This window comes from Nomascus leucogenys, chromosome 9 (genome assembly GCF_006542625.1).
Source record: "Nomascus leucogenys isolate Asia chromosome 9, Asia_NLE_v1, whole genome shotgun sequence".
In the NCBI taxonomy this organism is placed as follows: Eukaryota; Metazoa; Chordata; class Mammalia; order Primates; family Hylobatidae; genus Nomascus; species Nomascus leucogenys.
Window position 1 is genome coordinate 31,506,436 of NC_044389.1, and position 19,849 is coordinate 31,526,284.

General features: G+C 41.0%; 1 protein-coding gene across 3 annotated transcripts in view; it reads right to left on the minus strand.

Moving 5' to 3' along the window:
* RGL1 (ral guanine nucleotide dissociation stimulator like 1) overlaps window positions 1-19,849 on the minus strand; it is a 282,899-nt gene that overhangs the window by 107,311 nt on the left and 155,739 nt on the right. The window contains exons 1-2 of one of the 3 annotated variants that reach the window (XM_030818760.1): window positions 17,484-17,737; window positions 16,348-16,458 (exon numbers count right to left, since the gene is read on the minus strand). The exons of 1 other annotated variant lie outside the window; for it this stretch is intronic. In XM_030818760.1, the coding sequence (XP_030674620.1) occupies window positions 16,348-16,458; window positions 17,484-17,510 (138 nt within the window). In that variant the 5' untranslated portion in view covers window positions 17,511-17,737. Of the gene's footprint in view, window positions 1-16,347; window positions 16,459-17,483; window positions 17,738-19,849 lie in introns of those variants that run through there. One more of the 3 variants, XM_030818759.1, reaches the window with a different exon arrangement.

Genomic DNA, 19,849 nt, shown 5'->3' on the forward strand with positions numbered 1-19,849 from the left:
CTCCTGAGTGGCCACTGCTTTTAGGATGAGCACTAATGTTCAGGTTTACTTTCCTGCAGGGGTCTGGTCTAGTTGAAGAGTCCCAGAATAGCTTTTACCAACCAGACCTAAAATCTATGAAGTGTTCCTGGTACCAACCTGCCCTCTTACAGAGCAGACCAGGCCTCCTGGTAATGCTTCAGATTAAGTCAGGCCACCCCAGATTACTAATCTTCAAACTTTTTAGCCATGATTCATAGTAAAAAGAAAAAAATACATTTTACATGGGATTCAGTCCACACATGCACATACTTAAAAAGTTTTACAATAATGACATTCTAATATTTTCTATTCCATTCTGTTCTGATTTTAAAATATTGATTTTTAGCTCACCTAATTAACTTCAGAACCCACAAATAAACCACAAGCTGCATTTTGAAAAGTAAGGCCTGCGAGCAACATTGTCTGGTAGAAATATAATGCTAGCCATAGGCAATTTTAAATTTTTTAGTTGCCAAATTAAAAACATTGAAAAGAAACAGGTAAAAGTATTATTATTATTATTTTAGACGGAGTTTCGCTCTTGTCGCCCAGGCTGGACTGCAGTGGCACAATCTCAGCTCACTGCAACCTCTGCCTCTTGGGTACAAGCAATTCTCATGCCTCAGCCTCCCAAGTAGCTGGGATTACAGGCACCCGCCACCACGCCTAGCTAATTTTTGTAGTTTTAGTAGAGACGGGGTTTCACCATTTTGGCCAGGCTGGTCTCAAACTCCTGACTTAAGGTGATCCACCAGCCTCAGCCTCCCAAAGTGCTGGGATTACAGGCATGAGCCACCACGCCCAGCTGTAAAATTAATTTTAACGATACATTTTATTCAACCCATTTTACCCACAATATTACCATTTCAACATGTGATCACTATAGGAAATTACTGAGATATTTTACATTATTTTTTCAAATGCTGGTACGGATTTTACAGGTACAGAACATTTCAGTTAGGACTGGCTATATTTCAAGTGCTCAATAGGCATATATGGCTAGTTGTTACCATATCAAACAGCACAGGCCTAGAGTTCTGGACCCACATCCTCCAGAGCAAGAGACCCGCAATGATGTCTAGAAGCAGAAGGATGGAGCACCATCCACTCCGGCTGAATTCCATTGCACGTTTGTCACATGCCCTCATCTCATATGGTGCTATCAGGGTCCTCATGCAAGCCCCACACCCCTGATACAGGATGGGAGATTTCGTGGGGGTAAAAAACAGAAATGAGGCTCATTAACCAATAATAAGCATTATCACCTTAAAACTCCTCAAACACAAAGTCCAAATACATTCTTTTGTCTGTGGCATCAGAAACATAACAAACATCACAAACGATTCAAATTAGAAAGTAACCTTCAGAGAATTTGTTCTGAAAAATATTTCTTGCCTATCACAAACTGAATAGATAGCATGATTGCAACTATGTTAAAATGTGTGCCTGTGAACAAAAATTGGAAGATAATAAGTAAAAGTGAAAAGAACTGTGTTATCATGGCAGAATTACAGATGATTTTCTTCTTCTTTAAAAACAAAACGACATAGGACATATAGGTGTGGGCAAGGACTTCATGTCTAAAACACCAAAAGCAATGGCAACGAAAGCCAAAATTGACAAATGGGATCTAATTAAACTAAAGAACTTCTGCACAGCAAAAGAAACTACCATCAGAGTGAACAGGCAACCTACAGAATGGGAGAAAATTTTTGCAACCTACTCATCTGACAAAGGGCTAATATCCAGAATCTACAATGAACTCAAACAAATTTACAAGAAAAAAACAAACAACCCCATCAAAAAGTGGGCAAAGGACATGAACAGACACTTCTCAAAAGAAGACATTTATGCAGCCAAAAAACACATGAAGAAATGCTCATCATCACTGGCCATCAGAGAAATGCAAATCAAAACCACAGTGAGATACCATCTCACACCAGTTAGAATGGCCATCATTAAAAAATCAGGAAACAAGAGGTGCTGGAGAGGATGTGGAGAAATAGGAACACTTTTACACTGTTGGTGGGACTGAAAAATTGTTCAACCATTGTGGAAGTCAGTGTGGCGATTCCTCAGGCATCTAGAACTAGAAATACCATTTGACCCAGCCATCCCATTACTGGGTATATACCCAAAGGACTATAAATCATGCTGCTATAAAGACACATGCACACGTATGTTTATTGCAGCACTATTCACAATAGCAAAGACTTGGAACCAACCCAAATGTCCAAAAACGATAGACTGGATTAAAAAAATGTGGCACATATACACCATGGAATACTATGCAGCCATAAAAAATGATGAGTTCATGTCCTTTGTAGAGACATGGATGAAACTGGAAAACATCATTCTCAGTAAACTATCGCAAGGACAAAAAACCAAACACTGTATGTTCTCACTCATAGGTGGGAATTGAACAATGAGAACTCATGAACACAGGAAGGGGAACATCACACTCCGGGGACTGTTGTGGGGTAGGGGGAGGGGGGAGGGACAGCATTAGGAGATATACCTAATGCTAAGTGACGAGTTAGTGGGAGCAGGGAATCAACATGGCACATGGATGCATGTGTAACAAACTTGCACAGTGTGCACATGTACCCTAAAACCTAAAGTATAATAAAAAAAAAAAAAAAAAAAAAAAAAAAACGAAACAAAATGGGCTAGTCATAGTGGCTCACGCCTGTAATCCCAGCACTTTAGGGGCCCAAGGTGGGAGGATTGCTTGAGGCTAGGAGTTCAAGACCAGCTTGGGCAACATAGCGAGACCCCCCATCTCCACAAAAAATTTAAAAATTAGCCAGCCATGGTGGTATGCACCTGCAGTCCCAGCCACTCGGGCGGCTGAGGCAGGAGAACCGTTTGAGAGCAGGAGTTCAAAGCTGCAGTGAACTATGATCACACCACTGCACTCCAGCCTGGACAACAGAACAAGACCCTGTCTCTTAAAAAAAAAAAAAAAAAAGTATAATGTTGCTTCATCACTCTTTTAAGGATGGCATTGCTTTAAAAAAAAGTCCATCCTTCTTTTCTGAAGCAAACATTTATGCCATTGAACACCAATGCAAAGAAAAAGGCAAGGAAGCATGCAGGAAGGTTCAGAAGTCATCAGAACACTTAATTTTAATGGAGCCAATTACAGTTGGGACAATGTAAATGAAAGCACCTAAAAACAGAATTCTGAAATTCTAGAATTCTGAAAACCTCTTGCATAAACTTTACATTTTGCCTAAAGTGAAAATTTCAAAGTTAAGAATGTAAAACCACAGAATAAAGAAAAGTGTCAGAGGGCCAGAGAGCAAGGGAATTGAGTTTTACTAATGAAAATGTAAAAGTATACCCAAAATATTATGTAATTTATATCACTTATTAAGTCTCCTTTTGCCTGTGAGTTCCGGTAAGAAAGGTGCACCACAGAAAGTACACTACACGACAAGCCTGCAACATAAATCTCAGAATAACAGGCCTCATCATTATGGGCATAACCTTCATTACTATGTTCATGGAGATGTGTCAGATACCTTCATAAAAATGTGTTATGTAGGGCAAAGCCTTATTGGCTTGACACTGGGTCAATGCAAGTTTGAAGCCAATTATAGGCCTCAGATACCAGATATAATAAGATATATGAAAATTCTAAGTAGAATAACTTCAGAATTCAAAGCAGAAACTGAGTTCCCAGAGGTCTATCCTTGACCCATGACTCAAACCTATATGTCACTAAGAAGTATATGGATTAACTCTAAATTCCAAGTCATCCCATCTATAAAGGTTACTATCATACCTAGGCCATTTTTAATACAATCATGAAATGTGTAGGTCAAGTAATGATGACAAAGATGAGGCAATAGCATCATTTTCTTTTTTTTTATTGTATCAGTAGTTGGAGTATACAATATAAGTTAAATTCAGCTGCTTCAATGTTTTCCTTTTGCTTCAAAAAAATGGAATTTACAATATTACCAAATACCAAAAAAAAGTCACTAAAGATACATGTTCTATAATAAAGATAAGGCCAAACAATTTATAAGATGCTCACTAAGTACTAACTATGTCCCAAACACTGTCCCAGGTTATGGGAATATGATGATTAATTAAATATGGCCCCCGCCCTTGAAACACTGAAACGAATAGGGCAAAGAGAAACATTTTTTTTAATAGTGTGATAAGTGCTGTAATACAGCTTTTGGTAAAGTGCTAAGGAAACTCAGATAAAAGGATCATTAATCCAGAAGAGAAGTCGGGAAAAGTAGAAGAGTATAACATTTGAGTTGCAACTTGAAAGGTAAGTAGGATTCATCGGTTAACCAGTGAACAGAAAAGCAGGGCAGGCAAATCAATGCCATAAGCAGTGACACAGTGATAACAGAGCTGCACATAAATGTGAACTTTACTATGGCTGATGAAACCAAAAACTCCGGATTCTCTACTAAGAATAGGACCAGGTCTTTTCACGGAGACATAACCATATAGGTTATGTCTGGAGGTCCAGATGGAAGGAAACCTTTTAAACCTCTTTTGCCGCTGAGAAGAGGATCATTATCCCTGCTGCTGTAACAAGCAGCGTAATAGTGAGTTCAGGTTGGGGCTGGGCACTGAAATCAGAGCTGCTGTCATCAGCACTTTTTATCCCAGTCATCTAAAGTTTTACAAGCCTTTATCCCTCGAGCAGACACTCATTTGTGGATTGTCTAGATCAACATTGGATAGGAAGTCATTTCTGTAAAGAATATCATAATCCTCCAACTCTAACCAAAGAATGTTCATGAGGAAACACTTTAATCAACTTTCGGTCCCTGAGAAACACTTCTGTGGGAACAAAACAGCAGCAAGTCCCTCCAGGATGCCCTTAACAGTATGTTGTCTGAAAGCTGGTTCCTGAGGTTCAACTGGTCACAGTATCATTGCTTTGCACAAAAACAAGTGTTACACGCATGCCTTGAGTCAGTGTACAAAGAGTCCCTTCTCCTCTACCACCACACACAGTCAGTAGATTCAGGGAGAATTCAGTGTTTGTCAGTAACACTTAACATAAGTAAATCACTTATTAAGCATCTTTGTAGGAGAGATTTAATTTTCAGTTACAGCTCTGAGTACAAGGGTCATTTAACTCCATAAGTCAGCTGAGAACAGGGAATGAATGCTGGGGTTCAAGTATCTTGAGAGACAAGGAAAAGATCTTTAGATGCTCAGGGGGATCCCATATGAATAGAAGGAAGGTCGGATTTGTGGCCGAGCAGCCAAAGACCCTGGAATCTATTTTTAAGTCAGAAGAAGGACAGGAAGGAACAGGAACAAAAAAAGGAACTCACACAAGAGAAATGGAAAGCAAGAAGGAAGCAGCTATAATCAGCAAATGGAAAGACAGTGAGAAAAATAGATCTTTAAAACTGTGTTCCTAACAGGGAGGCCAGGAACACTGCTGGAAAAGAATGAAAGAGAGAAGAAAACATAGAAAGCAGCAACAGGACTACTCAAAGGAAGTATTTTAAATGTCTACATTTTATGAGGGTCAGTGTTGGTCAGCTGGTAACATTCTTGCCTCTGGGATTAGGTCATGAGTTCAAGTCCTACTTCGGGATTTGGCTTCAGACCAACCAAAAGCTAATTTTCCAGGACCTCTGCAAAGATGGAAGCACTTTCCATTCCTTGGTGCATTATTAGCTTTATCACCCTTCTCACAACAAATTAAAAGTACCAGAAAGAAAAACAAGAATCAAAGAAGAAATAGAACATTTTCAAACACAAAATATCCACTGCATTTGTCTTAAGAATCCTGTGAGTATGGGGTATTTTTTTCCCACAACCAATCTACAGACAGAAGCCTTGCTGTCTGCATTCTCGATGCACCTGGAATCCCAGTGGGGACAACAGTGGTAGCAGAGGAAGCACTACTCCTAGCTGAACATCACCTCTCATTAGGTAATCAGCAAGTGGCAGCAAGTGGGAAGAAAAGAAAGCAGAAAAGATTGCCTCTGGAACGAAGGAAAAAAGGCAAGACTAATGAACAGAGCCACATGCCTATCAAGCATTTAGGTGGTGAGTAGAGAGAAAAAAAGAGAGGCCTCTAGATTAAATGACAGTAAGAATATCCTTATATTTGTATAACAACTTACATATTAAAAAATACTTTTATATACATTAACTCATGTGATCCTCACAAAAATCATAGGCAGAGTAAAAACAGATATTAAAGCCATTTCACAGGTGAGGAAATGGAAGATTCAGAAAGTCACAACCTCACAAGCAACTCAGCTCATTCCTGGCTGAGGCATTGGGGCTCAGGCATTGTATAAGCTAATCAACATGTAGCACAGTAAGAAATTTTATCTTTTATCTCATGTAGTTTAGTCCAAGACTTGAAATTGATGGTGCAAGAACAATTTGCTAACATCCTAAATTATGTCCTATTAAGAAAGATTAGCATAATGCTTACCAAGCAGTTTTTAGAAAAATTGTTTCCAACTCTCTGATTTTTCTGTCAGAAATGGCAAAACAGAAGACAGAATATGGCCCACTGTTAAGTAATAAAATATTTTTTAAAGCACAAAAATAATACCAACAAATTACTTTAGAAAAACTGAAGGAATTTCAAATGCAAAATGTTGGAGCCCAAGGAATAATGCAGTCTTTCATTATGCAAGGAGCCAGAGAGATAAAATACAATAGATGTTATTTCTAATATACGAGGATTACTAAACCCTGCCATGATTGTTCCTTCCTCTCAAATGTACAAAATGAGAGAGGGATGTTAATGACATGTCCTAAAACCTTGCTAATACTGTTTCTTATGCAATCTGGTGTTACATATAACACCAAGCTTCAGGGCGTCCATGTAAGAAAGCCACCCAGGTCTCTCCAAGGTTCCACGGAAGGGTCCTAGAGGGCCCTGACAGTGGGAGTGCTGATGAGAGCCCCACCACTCAATGAGTTGAGTGCACACCATATCCTAGGCACTGTGCTGAGCACCTTACATACATAACTCATTTACTCCTGACAGTCATTCCATCAGGAAGGCACTGCTATTCTCCCCTTTACCGGCAAGGAGCTCAGGCCTAGAGAGGTTAAGTAACTTCACAGCTCAGGCCTGTATAGCTCACATGTGGTAGAGGTGAGTTTTGCATGGAAGTCTGGCTTTAAAGCATAGGTTCTTGACCACTGCACTAAGCTACCTCCCTATTCCAGGGCTCCTGCTGAACATACTCCTGAAAATGAAAAGCAGCCAGGAGGTGCCAGTGTCTACAAAGTCCCCAACTGAGCTAATTCCCTAGCCAGGCCTTGATGGCTCTGGGCCCTAAAGTCATTTTTAAAACAGACATGTTTATCATGTCATGTCTTTAGAAGCAATCAGCCTTTGGACAGAAAGTGGCAAGTCTTTTCCCTGTGCTTCACAAACTAACCAAATGCTTCAATTACCTCAGTTTTCTATTTAGGAGTATCAGTTATCTCAATAAACAATTTCAAGTATTGCAATTTAATTTCTTTTTTTTTTGAGATGGAGTTTCGCTCTGTTGCCCGGGCTAGAGTGCAGTGGCACCATTTCTGCTCACCGCAACCTCCACTTCCCAGGTTCAGGCGATTCTCCTGCCTCAACCTCCCCAGCAGCTGGGATTACAGGCACATGCCACCATACCTGGCTAACTTTTGTATGTTTAGTAGAGACGTGGGTTTTCGCCATGTTGGCCAGGCTAGTCTTGAACTCTTGACCTCAAGTGATCCACCCATCTGGACCTCCCAAAGCGCTGGGATTACAGGCGAGAGCCACCACGCTCAGCCAAGTATTGCAATTTTAATTGGAAAAGTCATGACTATAAAGCATTTTATTTTTAGCCAATGTCTAAACCAGTTTCAGTTATTTTTACCTACATACTTAAATGTTCTTTTCTTAGATAAATATTGTCCACAGACTCTAGCTCCATCACCATTAATGACAGAAGTTATGGGCATAATAAGAATGGCACATAACTATGGAAGAATTACTAGCAAGAGGGTTGCGGAGAGATTCAGTTGATATGACTGACCAAAGACATCCTACCCTTAGCAGAAAAGGTTTGCTTTTTGCCTTCAAATTGTGTTCAGAATTAAGAAACTGGAAATACTCAGCCTTGGCTTCATTTTTATAAAAGATGAAAATGAGTATTTAAAACAGCAGGAAACAAGGGAAAAAAGTTGAATTGCTGAATTCTTTGCAGAAAAGAAAAGCATAAAAAACTTCTGGGGGAGTTTACATAGGATTAGATTAACTGTGCTGAAACAAATTCAAATGAATGGACCACAGATGGCATAAGCAATTAAATGCTAGAAAATGTAGGGTAATGAGTCTGTGAGAGTTTAAAAAAGATCTAGAACCACCAGCAACACCCCACCCCCAACCACCACCACTGTTATCCTCAGAAGTCATACGCTGCATAACATAAAGGAGAAGGTGGCTTTGAGGAAACAAGCCAAGCAGAGGCCCAAAGCATTGGGAAACATATGCAGTCACATCAGTGGAAAGACACAGGTATTTCTACAATGACAAGACAAAAGGATCAGTGGGAAATGACATGATTCTCTCTCTCTCTGTATGAGACTAACTGAGCTTCCTACAAGGTGGTGTCTTCTACCCAATGTTGTAAGCTTGTTCTCCTTTCTTCCTCTGTTTTTATTCCTTTTTAAACTAAAAGCAGTTCTCCGAGTAAAGTCAATCAAACAATCTCAATAATGACACAATTAAGGGAAACCAAGCAAAACATGACAAAATCAAGCTTTGATCAATTATATAGAAGAGGCCATAAGTGACATTATAAGGTGAACCAAATCCTAAAAAATAAAATGTGAAAAGACATTTTAATATATAGGCTGTGTGTGTATTTAGGTGAGAGAGTGAGACTGAGAGGTGGTAGCAGTAAACCAGGGAAGCATTCTATCTTACTGAATGTTTCTTTTATACAAGGGTGAGAATTAGCAATCAGAGTGAGCCTTTAAGAACAGCAATGTCAGCTGCTAGGATGAAGAGTATCAGACAGAATTTAAACACACTGTGTAGGAAGATGGAAAAAGACCAGGACACCTAACCATAAAATTTCTTGTGTCCCTAACAACACAATTATAAGTTTAACTGCTGTTTTCTAAAATACAACTCTGTAATCATAGTCCTGCAGGTTCCATATTTATTCTCTCTCCATGGTCTGCAGATTCAATTTGTTTGGTTTGTAGGGAAACAGAAGACTTTAAAAAAAGAAAGGAAGAAAGAAAAAGAAACCACAAGCTCTGCAAAGTTCTCTGGAATCTGAGAAGTCAAGCAGGGCTTTCTGCCTTGTTCATGGTGAGCCTAAACTGAGATTTCGTCTCTAGACGTGACACGTCAGGCATGCCTGGATCTGGTTTTTCTGCCAAGCCTTCTGACAGGAACGCAGGCATTTGCTAGTGTATATGGAGGAAGGCCGACTTGAAGTCCCCAGTACATTTCACCCAGTGAGAAGAGGCCAACACTGACTCCAGAAAGCCTTTTGCTGACCTGCTCTTTGAAACCAGCGTGCCTGCCGGGAATCCTCGCCCTGCGCCCCGCCTACACTCATCCCCACCTACCTTGTCCACTCTGCCACCACATCTTCAGTCAGGTCCTCATCCCTTTCTTCACCTCATTACCACTAAAGAAAGCCTCCTCCTGGGTCCCCGTGCTCCAGTCTGGCTCCCTTCCGATGCATCTCCCCTGCAGCTGTCAGTCATTGTTCTAAAATGCAAATCTGACACGCCACTCTGCTTAAAACTCTTCAATGACTATGCTAACATTAAAGATGAAGCAGATTCCATAGCTTAGCATTCCAGGTTCTTGGTGACATGACTCATGCCTTTCTCTCCAGCCCCCTTTCATCTCCCTTTCCCACCAGGTTCCCTTATCTCTTCCCCAGGCTGAGCCTCACAGGGGAAGTCTCATTTCAGGCCTCCATGCCTTCCCACAGGCTGTGCTCACTAGTCGGAATGCTGGCCCCCAGGGTCCCAGCCCTCATTTAACTCCCAATCATCCGTCACTTCTCCACTGAAGGGCCCTCTCCTCTGTGCAGCCTTTCTGGACTGCCCACCTGTCACTCGCATTTGATTTAAATGCCCCTGATTCTGGGCTCCCCTAGCAATGGTCATACTTGCCACAATATATTGTAATTAATTCAACTTTGTCTCCCTCACTTACTTGTAAGTCCCTCTAGAACAAGGAGTATTTTACTTTAACATGGTGTCTGGCATAAAGCAGGCTTTTGATGAATAAATGAATGGTATGGAAGGAGAGGTTAGCAGGCTCAAATGCAAATGACAGAATCATATAGAAATATGCAACAGCAGTGAGGGAGTTCGCACTGGATGTGTTTACTAGCAAATGACCCAGAAACTGCCAAAATCTCCAAAGAACTCCAAATCAACTCTACATCTCGAGATAGCCACACCCATTGGCAACCCAGACACAGAGCTGAGCTTCTCTGGTGGAATGAAGTAACATTTCTTATCTTCCCCCATTTAACCAAAACTTTTCTTGCTCTGTTTATAGAAATTAATTTTTTATGTAAAAAGAATATGATGGTACAAATTAGAATGTTTTACTATGTAGTGTATTTTTGCATATCTTAACATAAAACACATAAGACAGTCAAAAAATTCTGATTATTTAGAAGGGGGAAGCTTAAAGAGACACATATACCCTGGGCAAAGGAAACTAAAAGGAGTGGAATTGGGCAGTGACAAATTCCAGCTAAGCTCTAAAGTGGAAAGGCACAGTATTTACCTTATTTCTCTCATTTTCTTTCTAAGAGTAAAACTCCAAGAGGCTTTTTCTTTATAATTTCACAGAAATAAGAATAAAATATGTTCATAAAATTGTTTTAACAGAATATACACTTTTAAGTATAAGGAATTAATGTGCCTCTTATATTTATGCCATTATGTACTTGCTGGGAGTTGACATGCATTTTGAACTCAGCTGAGTATTCCCTGGATTGGTGAATTGAAATGGATATTCTTGATTACATGTCACATATTCCTAACACAGATCCCAACAGAATTTGAAAGCACCAGCACCAAAAGGATCCAGTGTAATAATATCTCAGGCAATTTAAATTTACTATATTTTCTTGATTGGTAGAGGCTACCCTATCACTGGATTAATAATTTTAAAAACACGTTTCGAAGGTCAAAATTAAAAATATCAGTTGGTTCATTTACACATAGCTGCTAAATTCTGAAATCTACTTTCTAAAGCCTAAATTAAACATTCCAATAGACACATATAATGCAACCCAAGGGCCTGTTTTCCTAGATGAAAACAAGGATGACCAACTATAAACTAAAGGCTCCTCTAGGGCTTATCTCCTTACAATTCTAAAATCCCACTCCTGCAGTTTCCAACCACACATAATTGTAATGCTAGCCCATGCTTTTTAACTCATGCATTGCCTTTTTTTTCTTCAACATTCAGCAGCAAGAGAAGTACAACTGGACCTCTTGGTTTTAAAAGGCACTGGGGAATGTTCGTTAAAATGAATAATTGATACCTTTGTGCCCTGCTTTGTTCCCAAATGGGTGTAAGACAGCTATAATCATTATCTAATTGATTTTTCTTGCTCCCATGCCCCTTTCTTCTTCTTTGTAAGTGAACATCTTCATGTAGACTTTGTTTTAAATGAGAACCAACTATGCATTCATACTTATAAAAACAATATTAGTCCCCCAAAGAAGGATGAGGCATCACCTATTCATTCAACAAACATGTATTGAGTTTCTGCCAACTAGATGGCCATGGTTGCAAGCTTACAGTCTAACGGAAGATAACAAACAAGTAAACAGGCAATTACAACAGACTGAGGTAAATGCACGACAGGGAGATGCAGAATGCCTCTGGAGCACACAGAAGGGACGCCTCATCCAGTGCTGGGGGATTACAGAAGGTTCCCAGAAGTGAAATTAGCTGAAAACTCCAGGAACTGTATGCCATTTGAAGGCAACATGGATAGCAACAACACAAAAATGCCAGGTAGAGTCAATCCGAATAGAACATCCAAGTGAGATGTTCTCAATTCTCAATCTCAATTGAGATTCTCAATTCTCAATCTCAATCTCAATCTCAAATCTCAATCTCAATCTCAATCTCAAATTCTCAATCCAGATGTGACAAATGGTTATCTTACCACGGTCCCCGCATAACCCACGGTTGGCCACAATTTGCCCAAACGCCACGTTCTATAACCTAATGTTTCTAGGTTCTTTTATTTCTACATATATTCAACTTTCTCCATTCTATTTCACTCTCTTTACCAGACCCCCATCTATCTTGTATTTCAACTCGGTCCCACAGACATTTATCAAGAGCCTATGTGGGAAACGGTGTGACAAATACTGGACCCAGGGCAGAAAGGCCCCAGTGCCCCACCACAAGGACTGCATGACCACAGAAGTACAGGACTAAGAAGAGCCACGTGACTAACCACTGATCATTCCACTGCCCACAAATTCTGCAGAAGTGACCTAGCACTCACAATCCTGCTTGTAAAACGAATATCCTCACTTGGAACTTATCTTAGGCTGACATGTTTTTTGGACCCTGAGTCTGTCATATTCTGAAGACAACAGCATGAACTCTTGACACCAAAGCCCTTCCCTAACAGTTGAATTCTTTTCCTCTGTCCCTTTGAGTATTCATCCTGAAATGCTACACTTCCTGCTTCCAGAGGATACTGATATTTTCTTAACTCATTTCTACATTATTCACTATCCATATACAACCACAACACTGGGACCAAAGACAAATAACAAGTTTTGACACTTTGCAATTCCAAAAATCACAAGATAAGCGAGTGTCTGGGTGAAATTACTTCTTTTTTTAAGAGACAGAGTCTCACTCTGTCACCCAGGCTAGAGTGCAGTGGTGCAATCATGGCTCGCTACAGCCTTGACCACCCCGGCTCACGCAATCCTCCCACCTCAGCCTCCCAAGTAGCTGGGACTACAGGCACACGCCACCACACTCAGCTAATTTTTTAATTTTATTTTTATTTTTTAGTAGAGACAGGGTCTTGCCCAGGCTGGTCTTGAGCTCCCAGCCTCAAGCAAATCAGCCTGCCTTGCCCTCTCAAAGTGCTGGGATTACAAGAATGAGCCACTGTGCTAGGCTCGGAATTGCTGTTTAATGTCTCCTCCAATCCTAAGATTTTTAAAAATTTGTGACATAATTGAAGTCATTTTTCTTCGAGAATTATAGGTGGGTAAAATTATCCCAGCCAAAGATGTTATTGTAAAGGGAAAATGGGTCAGCATTTCAATAATATTTGGTTTTTCAAAGTTGCCAACATAATCTCACTGTCAATGGGCAAGGATGCAGCTGTATGTACAAGTAAACTGGGCCTGGGACATACTTGGTTGTAGTTTTCTAAACACAGAGTTTTACTTTAAAAGATCAACTGAACACAGAATTTAACAGACAAAATAAAAAAGAATGACCTAAATGTTTTGGACTGTATAATACTTCACATCTGAGGATATGTAATTATTTTGCTCTCCTCCCCAAAATTGAATCTTAATTATGTTTTGAGATCTGAATACTAGAAAATACAAAAATTACGTTCCGTCTTTTAGGCATTTGGAATAAGCATTATAGACACGTAACAAAGCTATGCCTACCCTCACATGCTACATAACCTCATACGTATCTTCATATCTTCGATGCACCCTGCTTTAAACCCCCAAAATGGGGAGTTTATCAGTGAGATCATAGCTTCACAACAAATATCTCAATTTGCAGCTCAAGTTATAATTCTAGACATGAAAAAAAGAAAGTTACATCTCTCAAGTCTTGCAACATTAGGGAAAAGCACACCCAAAGCATCCTCAGTCTTTTGAGCCAATGTTCTTTTCTACTACTATGGAAACAGCCTTAAGGTCCCAGGAAATTCTTCACAACAAGGAGGCAACCATCTGGATTTGAATCTGGTGTTTACCACTTCATAGCTGTGTGACCCTGGCAAACAATTTAACCTCTCTGGGCATTAGTCTCTTCATGTTAAAAAAAAAAAAAAAGAGAGAGAGAGAGAGATCATCATAACACCACCTTCCTCAGAAGGTTGTTGTCATACTGCAATAATTTCCTCACCTGACCCCATTCTCTAGTAACTCTGAAACTAGTTACTTTGAGAATTTTGAAAGGGTACTGGAATACAGGAAAACAAACATGGGGAAGCCACTCTGTTCTAAAGAGAAAGGTTTGTAATTGCTATGGCCCAATGGGTTGAGTCACATTTAATTAAGTCTGGAATTTTCACGGACAAAAACAGAACTTCCCAACAGGACACCTAAGACAAGAAAACATGTAGATTAGAGCTGGAGAGCCCCTAGGAACTTGCAATAAAGGAGTAGGCTGGTAGCAGTAAATCACACTTTGTTGAAATGGGGGCAAGGGGGACAGATCCTCCATCAACTAGAGCCAATCTTTTCACATTATCCTCCTTCTCAATATTTCATATCTACTGTTGAATCCAGGGTGAATTAACTCGGAACTCTGTATAAATTTGAGAACACTGAGAGAAGGGAGAGAGAAGAAAAGAAGTGAAGTCTAGTGAAGAGAACAGTCAGTGGGGATTACTAAATAACTCTGAGGATCTAAATACATGACAGTTTGTAGATGTGGGGCCTATAGAGTGAACCCCTCCATTTCCAATGACTTACTCATAACTAATGTTGTATATGGCTAAAAACTAAAACAGTCACCCAAGCAACATCAGTCTCATTAGAAAGAGAGGAATAACCTGATACCAAAAAAACGTAATGACCCTTTTGAAGACAACTGGTTCAGAAGTTGTGAATCATTCTGAAACACCTAGAGGCCAAACCACATGGATGCCACCTTTAAATAAAATACATACACACAACCACCAAAAACAAAGCGATGACTTGTCAGAACTCTAGTTCTGCTTTCCCTATCAGGTCTGCTGGTGATGTACATAACTAATTTTAAAATCATATTCTGAGTAAGGTAGGTACTTGGTAAGTGAAGACCTCTAGTTCTCACTGGAAGGCTCCTATCTTTCCAGACCACACCTGCAGATGTCATTAACAGTTTATGGCCCTCATGGGTGATACCTTGGCCCAAAGTACAGTAGCAGGAAAGGCCTGAGCTGAAGCAGCTGGGGAAGCCCAAAGCAACGAATGCCTGTGTCAGCAGACTCATGGCAGAGGAAGTGATTGCTGCCGGCCATGGGCCACCATCCTGCCTTAAACTCCCTGGAGTTACAAGTCACACGTTACCACTACTCTTAATAGGAGGCCCTGTGCAATTTTGTGTCCTATCCTCCTTCACACTTCACCTTTGAATGCTGCTCAAAATATTCTGAATTTTCAGAGACTCCAAGCCGCTAAAGATGGGATGCAAGTGCATAAATCTTCAACACTCTGAAGCCCATCTGCTAGAATAAGGCCAGCCAGGTGAAATCACACTCCATCCCCTCTATTCAGCCAACCATTATTTCCTTTCTCAAGGCTTTTTGGGTCGCCTCTCACTGCCTGGTCTGAGAACTACTTCTCCTTCCAGATCAAGAATCCCTTCATTCTTCCACGTTTGACATTTGCCCAAGTAGTGATCCTGTCGCCAAGCTTTCCATTTCTCACATTTGCTTTATTTGGGATGTGTTGAAGGATCTACTAGATGATACCTACAAACTTGCACGACCTCACCCAATATTTTACAATCTCAGTGGAAAAGAGTCCCGTTTACAGAAGCAGCATTTTTCCAAAGGCCCACCACTCTACACACAAAGTAGTGGGTACTAAGCATCCATTTGCCTCCTCCCAAGATATAGAAAAGAGATCACAATAGGAACTCAACCACCCCTCAAAGGATGCAGACTTGGAATGCTCTGTCTCCTGAGCAGTCTGGGTACCTCCTAGAGATATAGGAGCAAGGTAGACACTGACAGCATCAATTGTTGGGGGCGGGGGTGGTGGGAAGAGAGAGACAAGGGTGGCTTCTGGGCAAAGCTGCTTATGGCTCTTGTCTAAGAGAGTGCTACTCTCTGGGCCTGTATTCTGTGTGTCATTTTCTGCCACTCCACCCCCAATCTATTTGCCAAAGACCTCAAGATGTTTCTAAGAGGTTCTGAATTATTGACAAACCTAGGGAAGATGCTTTTGAAAACATTAAATACAAAAAGAGACCTGTTCAGCTAGTGCAAACACTTGGTCATTAGCATTTTCCTTTTTAAAGCGAAAAGAGGAAAAAAAAGAAAAAGCCTGCCTCTGTTAAATAATAATGATATTCACAGACACTGAAATTCCAAAGTTCACCATCTCGCCAGCTTTACTCACCCCTAGCCATCTTGCTCCTTTATTGGCAGCCTGTTGAATCTGGACTCTTTTGAGGGTGACATGGTAAACAGCTCCTTCCTCTACCTCTTCACCCCAGTCCTGAATCGAGCTCTGCCAGGGACGGGATAAAGAGAAAGAAAAAGAGTATTTTTTTCCTCTCTGCTAACCACAATCTATCCCAGCTGCCTTGCTGCTTACAACAGCACTCAGGGCACAAGATGGGCTGTTCAAAATAAATATTACAATCCGAGCAATACAAGACACGACACATTTTGATAGAGGGAATGCTGAGATTTTCTTGGCTTGCAGCCCCTTCCTGTGGTATCAGGATCCCCGGACTTTTCCATTTAGTTATTTCTCCTAGACTTGCTCACATACCTTAAATAGTTTGTTTTGAAGTCTTTCTTTTTCTTAATAAAGAAACTAGTTTAGTCCTGATTAACTTGTCCCCTTTAAGTGAAAGGAAAAATAATTCTTTGTTAAAAAAAATAAAAAAGAAAGAAAGAAAAAGAGAAAAAGAAAAGAATAAGTTTGTACTTTTTAAAGTGGCTCGGTCATTGAAGAAACCAGATTTGAAACTCAGACACAGACAAGTGTTTAAAACGCCAAGAGTCCTCACTCCTTTGGAAGTGAAGTGGTTTGCTTGTCTTTTCTCCTCATTGTTTTGGAGCCCACAAACTTAGCGGGGGGTGGAAAGTTTTTATTTCCGTAAAATAATCTGGCAAGTGCAGAAAAAGCAACACATCATCAGGCAGCTTCTACTAAAATCTGTGCAGCGACCCCCTGGATTTTCATGTCCCCAGCTAAACCTGAGGTTTGTGTTAAAGAGCCGCTGGGACGCAGAAGCGCTCCGCGGTTCACCCACACTAACAGTTCTTTTTCCTTTAAAGTTCTCCCCTCCTAACATGCATCTGCCCCAGACACACCACAGGCAATTGCTGAGAAAGTAGGTATGGTTGGAAGGGAGAAGACACGCAGAGAGAGAGGAATACAAAGCGGAGTGAGAGAGCTTTAGCTCACAAGTATGGAATCGGATTGCTCTGTTCACTCCAAGGGAGTCCAAAACACGCCCAGCGAAAGCGGGAGAAGATTCCCCACCAGAGAAGCCTCGGGAGAAGGCAGAGAGCTCTCGTTACCATTTTAGCTTGCCAAAGCAATTTCATTCTCAGTTTTCTCTCCGGTGCGCGAACGCTGCATGATGCGCCCTGCTCGGAGTCCAACGCAGTGTCTGCTGGGCTCAGCCCCGCGGCGCCTCGCCCGGGTCCCGGTCCCGAGCGGCCGCCGCGCACAGACACGCGCCGCGCTGCCCCCGCCGCCGCCGGTGCGCGCGACTCGGGCCACAAAGGGAACGCGGCGAGCGAGCGAGCAAGCGAGGAGCAGACTCCTCCCCACGCCACTCCGTGATGTAAGGCTTTCCTGTTTGTGCTTGTGAGCACACTCTCCCTTGCTTCAGTCCCATGGATAAAGTCAGCATGAAAGCGTTTCTCCAGTTCTGAAGGTGATTGGGAAACAACACTTTCAAGTTTATCAGGTTTTCCTGACGGTAACCAGGTGCCAAAATAGAACTGAGTGTGGGATGGAGAATTTGTGTGTGTCTTCTTCCTTCGCTAAAACAATGGAAGGAGAAAGTCCGAAAAACTTCCATTATCTGCCTATTATCTATTTTGATTTTAGAATAATTAAGTCAGAATGACCCCAGTGAGAGCCGCAATACTAGAAGCCAGGAAGTTTTTCATTAGGACAGAGGATAAGGTCAGAGGACACCCGGGTATTCCAAAACCGTGCCCAGGGGCTATACCCTCTCCTGCATCAGCACACTGCCAACAGGAAATCGCGCTGGGCTTTTCACCACCCATTGTGATAAGGCTCAATTACCCAGTAACTGGCCATTGGGGGTGGGAAGGGAACAAAGCAGGGTAAGGTTTTGCTGGGACTGACAGTGTCCTGGAGGTTCTGTGAGTCTTTGTGAGTAGCCACCATGGGTTGAGTTGCCTGTACTGTAGGGACACAGTAGGATCATAGCCACAGGGAAAAGTTCTTCATCAGATGACTACCAGCAGGAGTTTTATCATAATGGAAAGATCTGCTATAGGGATAAAAGATTATTACATTTTTTTAGATCCAGTTTTAACAAGTCAACAGCAAGAGATACCAGATAATGCAGTCAAACTTGACACCTGCCAGGATTCCATGCAAATTGCAAATACCTTTAGGGCTCATGTCTTTCATACTATTCACCCTAAATGAATTTAATCACCTTCAAATAAAAAAAAAATAGGTCTCCCACTAATCGCCATACTATGACATAAGCCTGGGTTTTGGTTAATAGTAAATATGTCATGAGCTGACAATTTAGAAAATCAAGTGTACCGATGTTCCCAGGAGAGCAGAATAAATGACAGCAAGGGCACATTAAGGAAAAACAAAAGGATCTGTGGACACTTGAGAACATCTACAAGTCATTCAGCCAGGTTTTCCCCATACAACCAGAATCTAAGGGCACAGTGACTGTATAGAGAGGAGATGCCTTTTTAGCAAGCTGAAGTGGTTGTTCTATAATTTAAAAAACAAACAAACAAAAAAATACATAGACTAAATCCTTCTACGATGATCAGGGCAGAATGTTGCTGGGAACCAGAGGAAAATCATGTGAAGGCCCTACCTCCCTGCTTGTTAAGCCATCCTCAGGAACCCAGGCCCACCTCTAGAGGACCTGTTAGGTGATCTTGGAGACCACAAAATGCAACTGAGGACAGTTAACCTGTAAGATTAACTTCACCACTACTGTAACCTGATTTTTGGCTACACATTTGGCAGTAACTGAAATGTTTCCATTTCAGAGATATTAAGCAGTCTCTTCAACCTCACTCTCCCAGGAAATCTTCCCGGACAGGGCAGCTTAAATTCACAAGACCCCACTCAGGTTTCAGATCTACTCACCTTTCTCTGTACTCCAATTCCCTGGCTGGCCACCTAGTGTGTAAAGGGAAAAGAACTAGCTTCAAGCCAAGTGGATACAGCTTCACATCCAGACTTGCAGTGAGTGAACCTGAATGCTACTACCCTGAGCCTTAATTTCCTCATCTGCAAAATGGGACAAACATCTACCTGAAAGAGTTTGAAAGAGGATCAAATGAAATAATGCATGCAAATCATCAAGCACATGGTAAGTGATCCGAAAAAATTCCACTGCCTCCTTATTGTACTTCCTCCCAAACCATATTTATCCAGACTCACTGAAAAGTGTGTTATGTATGCAACACCAGGAAATCTGAAATGATGTCTTCTCATGGAATTACTTTAAAATTTCAGAGAGGTTTTCCAAGAATAACTATTTGTATTTACACCTCACAATGTATGTAATTTTGTACAAATGCTGTTCTGCAAAAAAAGAGGCAGACTTTATGCTAGATAGAACAACTGTGTGTTGCAGTTTACAAATTTTTTAATATTCATTTAAAAATATTTCATCAGAAGGCAGTTCAGTCCATATTACCTTATT